Here is a 14635-nt window from a genome sequence, read left to right on the forward strand (position 1 = left end):
CTCGTAGATGGACTTCGCCGCTAACTTCGTTCTTCTGTCCAGAGGCTCCTGAAGACTGGCCTTCCCTTTAACAGGAAGCAAGGAAGATTTGCTAAGCTGAGACAGAGGAAGGTCCACTTCAGGGGAGGGAACCCAATTAGCGATCGTCTCCGTGGCGCAGGGATACAAGGCATAAAAAAAACGCATCCCCTGGAAGCATTTATCCGGACACCGGCGTTCTTTCTCCACTGCCTCGTTAAGTTCATCATGCGCCGGTAATGTTGAACGAGCCCGACGCGACTCCTGATACAGCCGGGCCGACTTGCCAGGCTTTGTCAGCTCTTCAGACAGCTGTAACGCTTCCCGCATGGCTCCAATAAGAGCATCCACGCGGCCCGAAAGCGAAGCAGGACGACTCTGCCGATCCTCATCCTCAGAATCGGAGATTTCACCAACCGAGCTTGTTGGTGAATCTGGAGCCTCCGATGCACCGCACGGAGGAGACAGCGCCACCCTCTGGCGCTTCTTGCCTCGTGGTGTCGGTTGCGACTTAGCTGACACCCAATGACCCAGGAGGTTAGAAAGACTGTCAATGGAGCGGGTGAGAGCCTCCACTTTAACATCACTAAGGGTCGAACTTGACGCCGTCGAAGACCTGGGTGTATCAGAAATGCGAGACCGATCCTGAAACGGATCGGGAGAGAGGTCCGCGCCCCCTGGTCCCTGATCCGTCATGCCTCCCACATCAGATGCCAGCATGTTAGAATGAGTATGGTAACCTAGGGTGTGCGAAAATAGCTAACACAGCCTGCTTCCACAAAAAAAAAATTCCCCCCTTTTTTTTTTTTTTTAACTTTTAAGGCACTGAAGGGTTAAAACTCTCCTCTAGAGAGAGTTACCCCAGCCCTGCAGAGCAAAAGTTAACCTAACAAACTGGGGAGAAGCGCCCTCTGAAACAGAAGTGTGCACCCCCAGAAAGAGTTAACAGCCCTGTTGAGCAGACCCCTTCAGAAGGGGTTAATGCTGCTGACACGCTAAATACCTCACTGCCTTAAGAGGTCAGAGAAGTGAGAGTGTCCAGAAAAGCGGTAGCGGCAAATAGCACCTTGCCTGCCTTAGCAGGTCAGCCAAGGTGCTCTGCAATGGAAAGAACAAAAAGGGAGCCTCTGCCTACAGGCAGAAACGACTCACCAGTGCCGTGGTGACTGCTCCTTCTGAGCTGTGAGGGCGGTGAACGGGGAGCAGAGAGCCGGAGGTGCACGTGGAGGGAAGCCGGAAGGAGGGAGAGGGGCGGAGAGCTCAGCGCGCGCTAAGCCAGGAGCTTCCTGTCAGAACTACAATGACAGGAAGCCGAACGACGCGAAGCCCGGCCCCCCGAGCTCACTCACAGAGCCCGCGCTCAGAGAGAAAGCGCGCGCTCTCCTGAAGGCTTCCTGCCTAAAAGTGACGGCAGGAAGCCAAGATAATAAAGCCACGCCCCCCGTTCCAACGGAGCCGTGCTCCTCCGTCCCTGCTCCCCAGCCCCCAGGGTCAGAGAATGCAGCGGTGATCCTCATACACCGTCTGCAAATACAGAAAAGCAGAAAATCACCACATGAAATAACGGCGGCGGCCGCACTCATACACAGAGCACTTACCCCGCTGTGCGCCACAGGGACCCCCAGGGATGTGTGGTGCTGTGACCCCACAGGCGGTGTGCGTCTCTGCCAGGAAGCGCCCTATGTACCCCGGGGCCGGCAGGTTACTGCGGGGACCTCCTTAAGGGGTACGCAGGTCTGCCAGGGGAGGGCAGGGGTCCCGGCAGCGCCGAGACCCCCTGAGACCTCTAGACCACGGGGGGTCCAGGTCTCCTTTGGTAAAAATAAAAAATCTTCTGAGGAGCTGCAAAGGCAGCGACTATCCTCTGCGACCTCAAATTTCAGACTGGAGAACATGGGAGTAGGAGGAGCTTAAGTTGGAGGGGCCGGTCGTCACTTTTTATAAATCTGAGGTGATCTATCCCTGTGGGGCTCCGCCAACCCACTAGTAATGGATCTGTGTCTCCCTTCCTTCCCTTCTGCTGCTGAAAGATAACTATCATCCAAATGATAGCTGGCCAGCTATATAGGAGCTATCACTTGCCATTAATATGCAATTTTATTACCTGGTGTAAATGCCGCTGTTCTCCTGAATCCGGTGCGGTTTTTCTTTTGCTCCTGCGCCTCTCCATTCCTGAGATATAGCCTCTTTATAGAAATCTAGTTCATAATTTTTAATAGCCAAGTGGGCGTGGTCATCAAGTCCTCTCTGTGGGAGTCTTCAGGAAGGCCTTGCCCAGTTGGCTTAAAGGGCTAGAGGAGAGTGACAGATGTCAGGAACGGAGAGGAGCAGGAAGAAAAGAAAAACAATGCCGGAGTCAGGAGAACAGCGGCATTTACATATTTATGGCGAGGGACAAGTCCTCTTTAAGTCTTGGAAAACCCCTTTAAGACACTATTATATTTTAATACCTTATAGTCGGCTTCCGGAAGTTGAATGCCAGGGAACAGGTCACTGGTAATCCCATTGAACAGAGGAATATCATGAGACAAAAATTTGGGTTCGTTTACATCCTTAATTGACGGCAAGAGCTAAATAGAATGAAAAAGGATTAAATGATAAAATAATTCATATACAATATGACATGAAACAATATTAAAAGTGAAGAACCCCATTACAAAGGAGCAGTCAGTTCTTGTGGTATGTCTGTATTAGTAAAGAATAGTATTCTCCAAAAAATAAGTATGAAACCTCTTTTCCTAAAACTCTACATTGTATCGTCCCTCTGTTATACCTCCTGGAAATGTATGTGTAAATGACATATAATGTATATATAATCTATATAGGGGACAACCCTATACAATCTGACTGTGCCCAAACAGTGGTGACATTGTCAGACTGTGTAGGGGACTCGTTATTGACAGATTTCAATTAATTCCTACATTTCCAGGAATGATAAAAGAGGAACGGAACGCTGCTGAGTTGCAGTAAATTATGCTGCAGAATTGTTTCTCCATAGGGAATAGATGTGGCCTCTGTGTTGCACTGTTAATTGCCGGCTGCAGAATGAGTTAAGTGAGATACTGTCAGTGAACTCGTTTTTGCTGGCTGACGGGGAGTTTGTAAATGTTTTATCTGTCTTTTTCTGAGCTCCTCTCAGTTTATTTATGACCACAGACCTTATCAAAATTGAATGTGCAGGGAATCAAAAAGCCGGTGAAAGCCAAGCGATGCAAAATTTTTAATAAAAAACAATTGTTAAGATGATTTTTAGCCTAAAATACATGCGTTTAAGTTAAAAATCAAACTGTCCCATAAGATGAACAAGCTACGTGTTTAACAACTATAGTTTTGACACTTTTGCACAGATGAGATCTAACAAGCCAGGAACAGTAATGTGCAGACATTATTTGCAAGTCTCTGTCTGCTATTATAAAATCAGACAGCTGTAATTTTTGTGATCCAAATGCTTCTCGGTAAGATGGTAATGCTATCCTATACGAGATGTAAAGCGACCAACAGTTCAGAACTTACAAGAATATCTTCATTTTCATGGGGGAATTTCAGCTTCAGATTGCCAGCAGCGGTCAGCACAGCCTTTACTGCACGCATCCCATAATCATAATGGAACTGGGACGAGAGCGGCTCCGAGCACAGCCGGGAAGTCATTACCATCTTCACCGAAAGAGGTTTAGCGTGCAGAAAAGCGTAAGAATAAAGGCCGATCTCCGCAATCAGAGCATAGTTGGGGACCATCATTGCTACAGTCCGGAAAAGAACCAGAAATGCGCAAACCAGATGGGTCAGTCAACAAATGAAACTAAATTACTGTAAACTAGGCAGAGAGCCGGGGAACCCATTATGTCCATTTACACTATCCTCCACCCCAGACCTAAAAGTGATGTGTCTATTCCACATCAGAGGAAAGTCAGTCAAAGTGTGGTTAAAGGGGTATTCCCATCTCCAAGATCCAGTCCCAATATGTAATAGGGGTAATAATAATAATGTTTGCAAATATCTCCAATTAGAAATGTAGTATAGTTCTTCTGATTAGCTATGTTGCTTACCCCCATGTGCAGGACATTGCAGTAGCTTAGGTTTCCATGGTTACGACCACTCATAGTAACAGTTAGTTACTTGCTAGTGGTCGTAACCATGGATACCTAAGCTACTGCTATGTCCTGCACATGGGGTAAGCGACATAGCTAATCAGAAGAACTATACTACATTTCCAATTGGAGGTATTTGCTATTAATATTATTATTACACCTATTACATATTGGGATAGAATCTTGGAGATGGGAATACTCCTTTAACACTTTCCAAATCTCTCTCCACACCTCTACTGTGTCCATTTTGGAAAATAGGAGAATGGGACATCAATATTAAGGAGCTTGCAGAAATGAGGGCATCAGGTGTGGTGATTATACATAGGAAATGTGCAATCTCATATAGGTTTGGGGGAGAATAATCCCTTTGATGAAATCTTATGTTTCTTTTGTAAACCTAGCATTTACTTGAAAGTTTGTGAACCCCTCAAAAATTTCTGTATTACTGCATAAATTTGACTTAAAGCTACATCAGTCTGTGAGGTCACAAAGTAACTCAAGGTAACCGCTAAGCAACTAAAGGCCTCTCCTCACATTAGCTAATGTAATTGTTCATGAGTCCACCATCAGAAAGACAATGAACAACAATGGCGAGCATGGCAGGATTGCAAGGAGAAAGGCAATGCGATTTAAAATGTCACTGCTAAAACTCACCTGGGCACATCAATAGCTAACTGGAATAATGCTTTGTGGAAGGATGAGGCCAAGATAGAGATTTTAAGTGAGAAGCTATATGTTTGCAGAAAGAAAATACTGCATTACAGCATAAGAACCTCCTATCATCTATGAAACACAAAGATGGTAATCGTAACCTGCTTTGGGCCTGTTTTGCTGCACTTGGCCAAGGACGGCTGCCATCATTGATGGAACAATGAATTCTAAAATCTATCAGCAAATGCTAAAGGAAAATATCAGGATATCAGTTCATGTACTGAATCTCAAGAAAACGTGGGTCATGCAGCAAGACAATGGCCCAAAGACACAAGTCGCTCTACAAAAGAATGGTTGAATAAACATAAAGCTTTGGAATGGCCGAGTCATAGTCCTGAGCTGAATCCTATAGAAATGTTGTGGAAGGACCCGATGCAAGGCACTGGGACTCTTTACCTTGAGGTTATCCGGCAGCTCAGAACGTCCCGCGTAGCCAGGATTCATGGTAATGGCTAAGAAGCAATTTGGGTTAAGCTTCAGCTCTGTTCCTTCGAAGTTGAACATGTCCATCTTCGTCTGGATGGCTCTCTGGATGCGGAGAATCTGTTGGGCCACCACGGACAACACCTCCAGCTCAATATGGTTAAACTCATCAAAACACACCCATGTTCCCGATGATGCCAGCCCTTTGAAAAACTAAAAAAAAGTATATACAGTACAGACCAAAAGTTTGGACACACCTTCTCATTTAAAGATTTTCTGCATTTACATGACTATGAAAATTGTACATTCACACTGAAGGCATCAAATTATTAATTAACACATGTGGAATTATATACTTAACAAAAAAGTGTGAAACAACTGAAAATATGTCTTATATTCTAGGTTCTTCAAAGTAGCCACCTTTTGCTTTGATGACTGCTTTGCACACTCTTGGCATTCTCTTGATGAGCTTCAAGAGGTAGTCACCGGAAATGGTCTTCCAACAATCTTGAAGGAGTTCCCAGAGATGCTTAGCACTTGTTGGCCCTTTTGCCTTCACTCTGCGGTTCAGCTCAACCCAAACCATCTCTATTGGGTTCAGGTCTGGTGACTGCAGTGCAGGTCATCTGGCGTAGCCCCCCATCACTCTCCCTCTTGGTCAAATAGCCCTTACACAGCCTGGAGGTGTGTTTGGGGTCATTGTCCCGTTGAAAAATAAATAGCATGCTGCTGCAAGATGCTGTGGTAGCCATGCTGGTTCAGTATGCCTTCAATTTTGAATAAATCCCAAACAGTGTCACCAGCAAAGCACCCCCACACCATCACACCTCCTCCTCCATGCTTCACGGTGGGAACCAGGCATGTAGAGTCCATCCGTTCACTTTTTCTGCGTCGCACAAAGACACGGTGGCTGGAACCAAAGATCTCAAATTTGGACTCATCAGACCAAAGCACAATTTTCCACTGGTCTAATGTCCATTCCTTGTGTTCTTTAGCCCAAACAACTCTCTTCTGCTTGTTTCCTAGCAGCTATTTTACCATGAAGGCCTGCTGCACAAAGTCGCCTCTTAACAGTCGTTTAAGAGATGTGTCTGCTGCTAGAACTCTGTGTGGCATTGACCTGGTCTCTAATCTGAGCTGCTGTTAACCTGCGATTTCTGAGGCTGGTGACTCGGATAAACTTATCCTCAGAAGCAGAGGTGACTCTTGGTCTTCCTTTCTTGGGGCTGTCCTCATGTGAGCCAGTTTCTTAGTAGCGCTTGATGGTTTTTGCAACTGCACTTGGGGACACTTTCAAAGTTTTCCCAATTTTTCGCACTGACTGACCTTCATTTCTTAAAGTAATGATGGCCACTCGTTTTTCTTTACTTAGCTGCTTATTTCTTGCCATAATACAAATTCTAACAGTCTATTCAATAGGACTATCAGCTGTGTATCCACCATACTTCTGCACAACGCAACTGATGGTCCCAACACCATTTATAAGGCAAGAAATCCCACTTATTAAACTTGACAGGGCACACCTGTGAAGTGAAAACCATTTCCGGTGACTACCTCTTGAAGCTCATCAAGAGAATGCCAAGAGTGTGCAAAGCAGTCATCAAAGCAAAAGGTGGCTACTTTGAAGAACCTAGAATATAAGACATATTTTCTGTTATTTCACACGTTTTTGTTAAGTATATAATTCCACATGTGTTAATTCATAGTTTTGATGCTTTCAGTGTGAATGTACAATTTTCATAGTCATGAAAATACAGGAAAATCTTTAAATGAGAATGTGTGTCCAAACTTTTGGTCTGTACTATATAATCAAAAGATGTCAGCAGAACATCGGATGGAGTCAGTTTATTATCTGCAATGGAGCAGCTTAACATTGTATGTACCTTTGACATTGCTATGTAGTCCAAACCATCAGAGCAGTTAAAGACCACACACTGCACGGCCAGCGCCTTGGCCAAATCTTTGGTGGTCTCAGTTTTTCCTGTGCCGGCCGGACCTTCTGGAGCTCCACCAAGATTTAGATAAAAAGCACCGATCTACCAATGAAACATGAAAGAACTGGTATGAAATATCAATAATAATTGCTAATAAGTTTCATGCATCATACAAAAGTCAAAAACATTTCTGAGCATAACCCATCACATCATAGCAGAGTCCGCTAGCATCGGTCAGTGAGCGGAGTGATGACCAGGCGTGGGGAGCTGCCCAGGTACTCATAGGCGGACTTCACATTGCAGTTGATGATTCGCACTCTCGCATTCTCATTCTCCCAGTAATAGCGGAGTTGGGCAAGCCACCGGAAGTCTGTTCATGAGAAACTCCTGAGGAATGTAGGAAAAGATAGTCAACCTCTAAGACACTGCAGAATCACAAGGGAGAGTTTCTAAAGGGAAGGCAAATGCACATACATTATAGGACAAAACTCCTAGTCACCGAATTCTGCTTTTTTCATTTAGTCCCATTGCCCACGGTGTATAACATCCGGACTCTCAGCCCCCAGTTTATAAAATCCGGCCTCTCGCCTCCCCCGGTGTATAACATCCACCCCTCGCCCCTAGTTTAGTATAACATCTCTCCCCTCGCCCCCCCCGCCAGTGTATAAAATCCATCCCCTCAACCCCACTGTATAACATCCAACCCCAAGCGCTCCATTGCATAACATCTGGCCCCCAGGGTATAACATCCGGCCCCCAGCCCCGGTGTATAACATCTGTCGCCTCGCTCCCTCCCCCTGGTGTATAACATCCGGCCTCTCGCCCCCCCGGTATATAATATCCGTCCCCTTGCTCCTCAGTGTATAACATCCAGCCCTCGGACTTGTATAACATCTAGCCCCTCGTACCCCTAGGGTATAACATCTGGCCCCTCGGCCTTGTATAACATTAAGACTCTCGCCCCCCACCAGTGTATAACATCAATCCCCACGCCCCCCGGTGTATAACATCCGCCCTCCCATGCGGTGTGCTGTTACTAACATATGACAGAATGGCTGGTGGTGCAGAGCCCTCTGATACCAGCGCGGTCCTGTAATAGGAGCCACCGGGGTAACAAGTCTGGATATTACATTTCTTCCCTCCTAAATCTTCCCCCATCACATGTGAGTGATATTATTAAGGAGTGGAAGGAACTGCAGCAACTCAGGAGACCCCAGAACATTACAGAGCGGGGTCACTGAGTGCTGAGGAGCAGAGGGCAGAACGCTCTCCTGACTCCATAACTGCAGAGTCCAGATCTACTTTGGTAACAACATCACCACAAACACTGCGCCCCCGCCTGGAGCTTTATGGCCGAGCAGCTGCATGCAGCCTTACATCACCAAGCACGATGCCGAGCGTCGGATGGAGTGGTGTGAAGCCGCCACCACAGGACTCTGGAGGAGACCTGTTCTGTGCAGTGACGGATCACACTTCTCTATCTGGCATCTGATGGACGAGTCTGGATTTGGTGAATGCCAGGAGAACGTTACCCTATTAACTGCATTGTGCCCGCTGGGCAGTTTGGTGGTGGAGGTATGGCCTTGTTTTTAGGGGGTGGTCTAGGCCCCTTAGTTCCAGTGAAAAGATATCTTAATGCTTCAGCACAAGACATTTTGTTATGCACACGCCCGGGCTGAGCGGCGTGTGCGTGTGATTGTAGTGATTCCACTGGACCATGAACCGGAGAGTGCCTGGAGGGGCGTGACTAAGTATCTGGCCGATCCGACCAAGATGGCACGACGGCATACGACGCCAGTGCACCAGGGAGAAACCGGGCAGAGGGACCAGGTGCTACTCCAGGTCAAACTCCGGACACGGGGGTTGACCCACACAGGGATTACTGGATCAGGCTGGTTAGGCTGGCGCACAGACTGGAGGGTATAGGCAGGCACGACTGGTATGCAGGCAGGCGGGTAAAGGCAAGTGCAGCTAGAGTGCAGACAGGGAGGCACTAGCAGGTAGGAACACAGGCGGGATAGGACCCAGTACACACTGGGACTCAGGAACAATACAGGTAGAGGGGTACAGGCAAGCACAGCTAGAGTGCAGACAGGGAGGCACTAGCAGGTAGGAACACAGGCGGGATAGGACCCAGTACACACTGGGACTCAGGAACAGGCAGGTTAGGCTGGCACAGACTGGTGGATATAAGCAAACACGGCAGGTATGCAGATGGGTGGATACAGGCGAGTATGCAGGCAGGGAGGTACTGGCCGAAAGAACGGGCTGGAGCACAGAAAGGTTAAGACCCAGTACAGACTGGGTCACAGAACCGCAGATGCGGTAGACAACCACAGCAGAGAGGGAACGCCCGAAGCGGTGGGCAAGAACAGAGCAGGACAGGGCTGCAGGAGGAGCGAGCACAAGCAGGGCAGGACAGGACTGCCGGAGCAGCGGGCACAAGCAGGGCAGGACAGGACTGCCGGAGCAGCGGGCAGAAGCAGGGCAGGACAGGACTGCCGGAGCAGCGGGCAGAAGCAGGGCAGGACAGGACTGCCGGAGCAGCGGGCAGAAGCAGGGCAGGACAGGACTGCCGGAGCAGCGGGCAGAAGCAGAGCAGGCTAGAACCGCCGGAGCGGTAAGCAAAGGGGTCAGAGCAGACTAGAACCGCCGGAGCGGTGAGCAAGGAGTCAGAGCAGGCTAGAACCGCCGGAGCAGTGAGCAAAGGAGTCAGAGCAGGCTAGAACCGCCGGAGCGGTGAGCAAAGGAGTCAGAGCAGGCTAGAACCACCAGAGCGGTGAGCAAAGGAGTCAGAGCAGGCTAGGCTGAGTAGGGGGGACAGGGCTCTGTACACACGGAACAGACAGGAAGGGAAAGGCAGAGCCAGACACCCACAGGGTACTTGCAGTGAAGTAGCGAGTGGACCACAAACTCACAAACGGGAGTACAGAGACAACAAGCAGGAGTTAGGTACGAGTTCAGACTCTGCAGAAAAAGGAAGGGAACGGACATAGAGGCAAAACAGGTAAAGGATAGGAGAGAGTTCAGACTGGAACTGAGTGTACGGAGGAGACCGACACTGCAGCGGGATACAGGAGCGGGTCTGGGAATACGGCCCCCAGAGAGGCAGGACGAACAGGCAAGGAGCGTGTTCAGACAGGACAGACAAGATACAGGAACAGGTCTAGGTAATCGGCCCCTAGAAGGCAGGAGGAACAGGCTAGGAGCGTGTTCAGACAGGTCAGACAAGATACAGGAACAGGTCTAGGTAATCGGCCCCTAGAAGGCAGGAGGAACAGGCTAGGAGCGTGTTCAGACAGGCCTGGAAATACAGCCTCCAGGATAGGCAGACAAGAGAACACAGAACGGGACCTGGCACCTTCAGAGTGCAAGCACACACTGAAAGAAACACTATGCTCAGGCAGGGATAGATGGGCGCAGCTGAGCTATATACCAGGTGACAGACAGCAATAGGCTGAGGACGCACAAGAGGTGTGACCCACAGCAGGTACAAAAAGCAGGAAGTGATCGGGCGCCGCCCTTAAGCAGCAGAAACAGACACAAACAGACAGCATGGAGGGAAGCCAGAGAGACATTCTGGACAGGAGATCAAGTGCGCGCTCTTGCACAGTGGGAGATGGACCACTATGCAAGGACGCCGCCAGGTATGTTACACATTTTAAACAATTGTAGCTTCCAACCCTAAGGGAATAGAAGAGCAGAACTGTTTCCCACACGTTCTCAACCTCAACCCCACTAAACACCTTTAGGATGATTAATTAGAACAAATACTGGAGAATGGCAGCATAAATATGTCACCGCCACATAGGGAAGAACAATGTCAGGCACACATCAATTACATTGCCATATGTCTGCTCAGGCTTAGAATGGCTGACCACTCGGAGAATGACATAATACCTACAAAGAAACCGAACAAAAGGTCATTAAAGGAATTGACATAAAACCCCTTTATTAGTCCATCCATGGTTATAGAACGACACTGCACAGAGGAGGGCGCACACACCATTGATAGAAAATATTACAAACCGCACCTAGGCCATCCAAACCACTGACTATAAAGAAGATCAATTGTGGCAATGAGTCATATACAGGGGATGCCGACACCTACAGATGCCAAAACATTCCTATATAGGGACCACCATCTCAATATGCAGAAATGACTACTGCCCCATAGACGTCATTGTAAGTACACCCCAAGATTGCTTTACTGTGACAAGATCAATTGTGTCCTATGAAAACTCAAAGAAAAGAGGGGGGAACATAACATAGATATGGAAAGAACATAGGAATATGGTGAAATGTATGAAGGTGCTCGGCATACTGAGCTGTGATATCTGTAGAGGGACGGACTCCATATTAACATCCTGGATATGGATTAGAATAGGAGGCCATAAAAGCCCCTGTAGGTGTAATGTGGAGGGGGCACAATACCTTTCTCCATGTAGTGTATAATAAATAGAACATGGTATTGGAAAGTTTGCTGCCAGCCATGATGTTTGCACAAACCTGTTTCGATCATTTCCCTGACCACGTCACGAGCGTGCCCCTCTATGGTGACGAGAGCCCCCAATGTGCTGCGAGTCTGCTGGGACAATTTGCCTCCTCGCAAATTGCTCCAAATACCCAGATGTACCTCTATAAAACCCTGCTACAAACAGCATGGAAAACTCAATGCAGATGGATTCATTTTATGCTGGTATTATGGGAAATCCCATACAATGTCTTCCCTTATTGGTAGATATGACGAGAGTAGAGATGAGTGAATGGATTTGCAGGACTCTGGTCCAACAGTCCGGTCAGTATTCCACGGCCGCAGGACCGGAGCCCCGTGAACCGGCATCTCCGGCTCCTCTTTTGATGTCGATGTCATAGTTGTGGTGTGAGGCACAAATGACATCACGCCTGGCCGGCTAATCAAAAGAGGAGCCAGGGATGCCGGCATGTAAGAGGCGGTTAGCAAGGCTCCCATCCAACAGCCACAGACTACTAACCTGCTCTCTTAGACCAAGGTCCTGCAAATTTAGTTGCGCATCTCTAGACAAGATGCATGAATCAATGCAAAATCCCAACAATACTATGGAGCCTTTTGGGTACCTTCAAGATATTGAGCCGCTGTACAACTGCAACCCCCAGGAGAAGACCCCTGGGCAAGAACACTACATGGGCTCTTTGCAGTCTAATAACGTACTGTGAAATAAGCTGCTTGCATCTTTGGATGTGAATGTGGGTCCCCTTACCTCTGTTGCACCAATGGTATATCCCCCCCTGGAAACTCCTATAAGCTGCGTCTCTGGGTATGACAGTCTATTAGCAGGAGAACTCATGAAGTCTGTCTATGAATGTATATATATGTATTTCTCCCAGAAAATTATTACAATTACACGTTTTGTTGTTCACATGTTTATTTCATTTGTGTATATTGGAACAACACAAAAAGAAGATATTAGTCAACAATTTTGGTTCTCAAGTCCTCAGACAGTTCTCTTCTCCTCTTTCTGTTCTCCCTGCTTAGTGTGGCACGTAACAACGCAAAGACTGAGTCAACTTTTCCCCTTTGTATCAGGTTTCAGGTGTGATTTTCATATTGCCCGCACCTTTTACTTGCCACAGGTGACTTTGAACGAGCATCACATGCTTGAAACAAAATTGTTTACCCACAATTTTGGAAAGATGCCAACAATTTTGTCCGACCCATTTATGGGGTTTTGTGTGAAATTATATCCAATTTGCCTTTTTTTGTGTTGTTCCAATACATACAAAGGAAATAAACATGTGTATAACAGAAAATACACATGCAATTTTTTATGGAAAAATACTTCATTTTCTGGAACAACTTCAAGGGTGCCAACACTTCCGGCCATGACTGTTTATAGTGAAGCAACCTTGATCAGTAAAGGAGCTTATGCCGTACCTCCGGGCCACTGCCGATAGCTTCATGCACTTCACTTGTCCAGAACATGAGACACACAGAGCACGACCTGTCCCGGCCATTCCCTCACCCAGTCTTTTCTTGCAGTCGCAGGGTATGCCTTTTAAAAAACAAAGTTAAATTACGTTGACAGAAGCATTTAAGAGAGGGACAACCTTACTAGTATTATCTAGCAAATTCATTTCTACCGATTGCAGGTAGAAGATCTGCTACCTGGCTCTATTGCAAGAGATACATCATCCACAAATCATTCACTGCCGCCAAATAATCTTATACAAATATAAAAGAACTAGATGGTGGCCCGATTCTAATGCATCGGGTATTCTAGAATAGGTATGCGGCCGACCGGGTGCAATCAGCAGAGCTGTGTTTAAATTTGGCGCCAAAATCGCTGATTGGTCGCGTTCGGCAACCGCGACCAATCAGCAAAGCGGTGTTTAAATTTGGCGGCTATATCGATGATTGGTCGCGGGCGGCGGCCGCGACCAATCAGCGAACCGTGTTAGTGAGGACTGGAGAGCGTGTTTAAATTTGGCACCAAAATCGCTGATTAGTCGCGACCAATCAGCCGAACGGTGTTTAAATTTGGCGCCAATACTGCTGACTGGTCATGGCCGCCGACCGCGACCAATCAGCAGAGCGATGCAGAGCGGGGTTTAAATTCGGCGCCAAAATCACAGATTGGTCGCCGGCCGCGACCAAACAGCAGAGCATTCTTTAAATTTGGCGCCAAAATCGCTGATTGGTCGAGGCCGGCGACAGCGAACAATCAGCAGAGCGTTGTTTAAATTTGGCGCCAATCTCGCTGATTGGTCGCGGATGGCGGCCGCGACCAATCAGCAGAGCGGCGTTTAAATTTGGCGCCAATCTCGCTGATTGGTCGCGGCTGGCGGCCGCGACTAATCAGCAGTGCGGTGTTTAAATTTGGCACCAAAATCGCTGATGAGTCTTTGCCGGCGACCGCGACCAATCAGCACAGCGGGGTTTACATTTGGCCCCAATGCTGCTGATTGGTCTCGGCCGGCGACCGTGACCAATCAGCAGAGCGTTGTTTAAATTTGGCACCAAAAACGCAGATTGGTCGCGGCCGGTGGTTGCGACCAATCAGCAGAGTGAGGTTTAAATTTGGCGCCAATACTGCTGACTGGTCATGGCCGATAACCGCGACCAATCAGCAGAGCGTTGTTTAAATTTTGCGCCAATACTGCTGATTGATCTCGGCCAGCGACCGCGATCAATCAGCAGAGCGTTGCTTAAATTTGGCGCCAATCTCGTTGATTGGACGCGTCCGGCGTCCGCGTCCAATCAGCACAGCAGTGTTTAAATGTGGCGGCAAGATCGGTGAATGGTCGCGGCCGCTATTTAAATGTGGCGCCCAAATCGGTGATTGGTTGCGGGCAGCGGACGCGACCAATCAGCAGAGCGGTGTTTAACTTTAGCGCCAAGATCACTGATTGGTCGGGTGTGGAGAGCGCGACCAATCAGCGAATCGTATTGGTGAGGAGCGGGGAGCGGAATCGTATTAGAGA

General features: G+C 47.9%; 1 protein-coding gene across 1 annotated transcript in view; it reads right to left on the reverse strand.

Annotated features, from left to right (window-relative positions):
* The window catches only part of LOC141240120 (dynein axonemal heavy chain 12-like), a 33940-nt gene extending 28501 nt beyond the window's left edge, over window positions 1-5439 (reverse strand). Inside the window, exons 1-2 of the mRNA XM_073668592.1 lie at window positions 5214-5439; window positions 2469-2588 (exon numbers count right to left, since the gene is read on the reverse strand). Coding sequence (XP_073524693.1) covers window positions 2469-2588; window positions 5214-5327 — 234 coding nt within the window. The 5' untranslated portion in view covers window positions 5328-5439. The remainder of the gene's footprint in view (window positions 1-2468; window positions 2589-5213) is intronic.
* Window positions 5440-14635: the final 9196 nt, after the last annotated feature.

Source organism: Phyllobates terribilis, unplaced genomic scaffold (assembly GCF_046119375.1).
Source record: "Phyllobates terribilis strain yellow unplaced genomic scaffold, ASM4611937v1 Scaffold_785__1_contigs__length_677335, whole genome shotgun sequence".
Taxonomy (NCBI): domain Eukaryota; kingdom Metazoa; phylum Chordata; class Amphibia; order Anura; family Dendrobatidae; genus Phyllobates; species Phyllobates terribilis.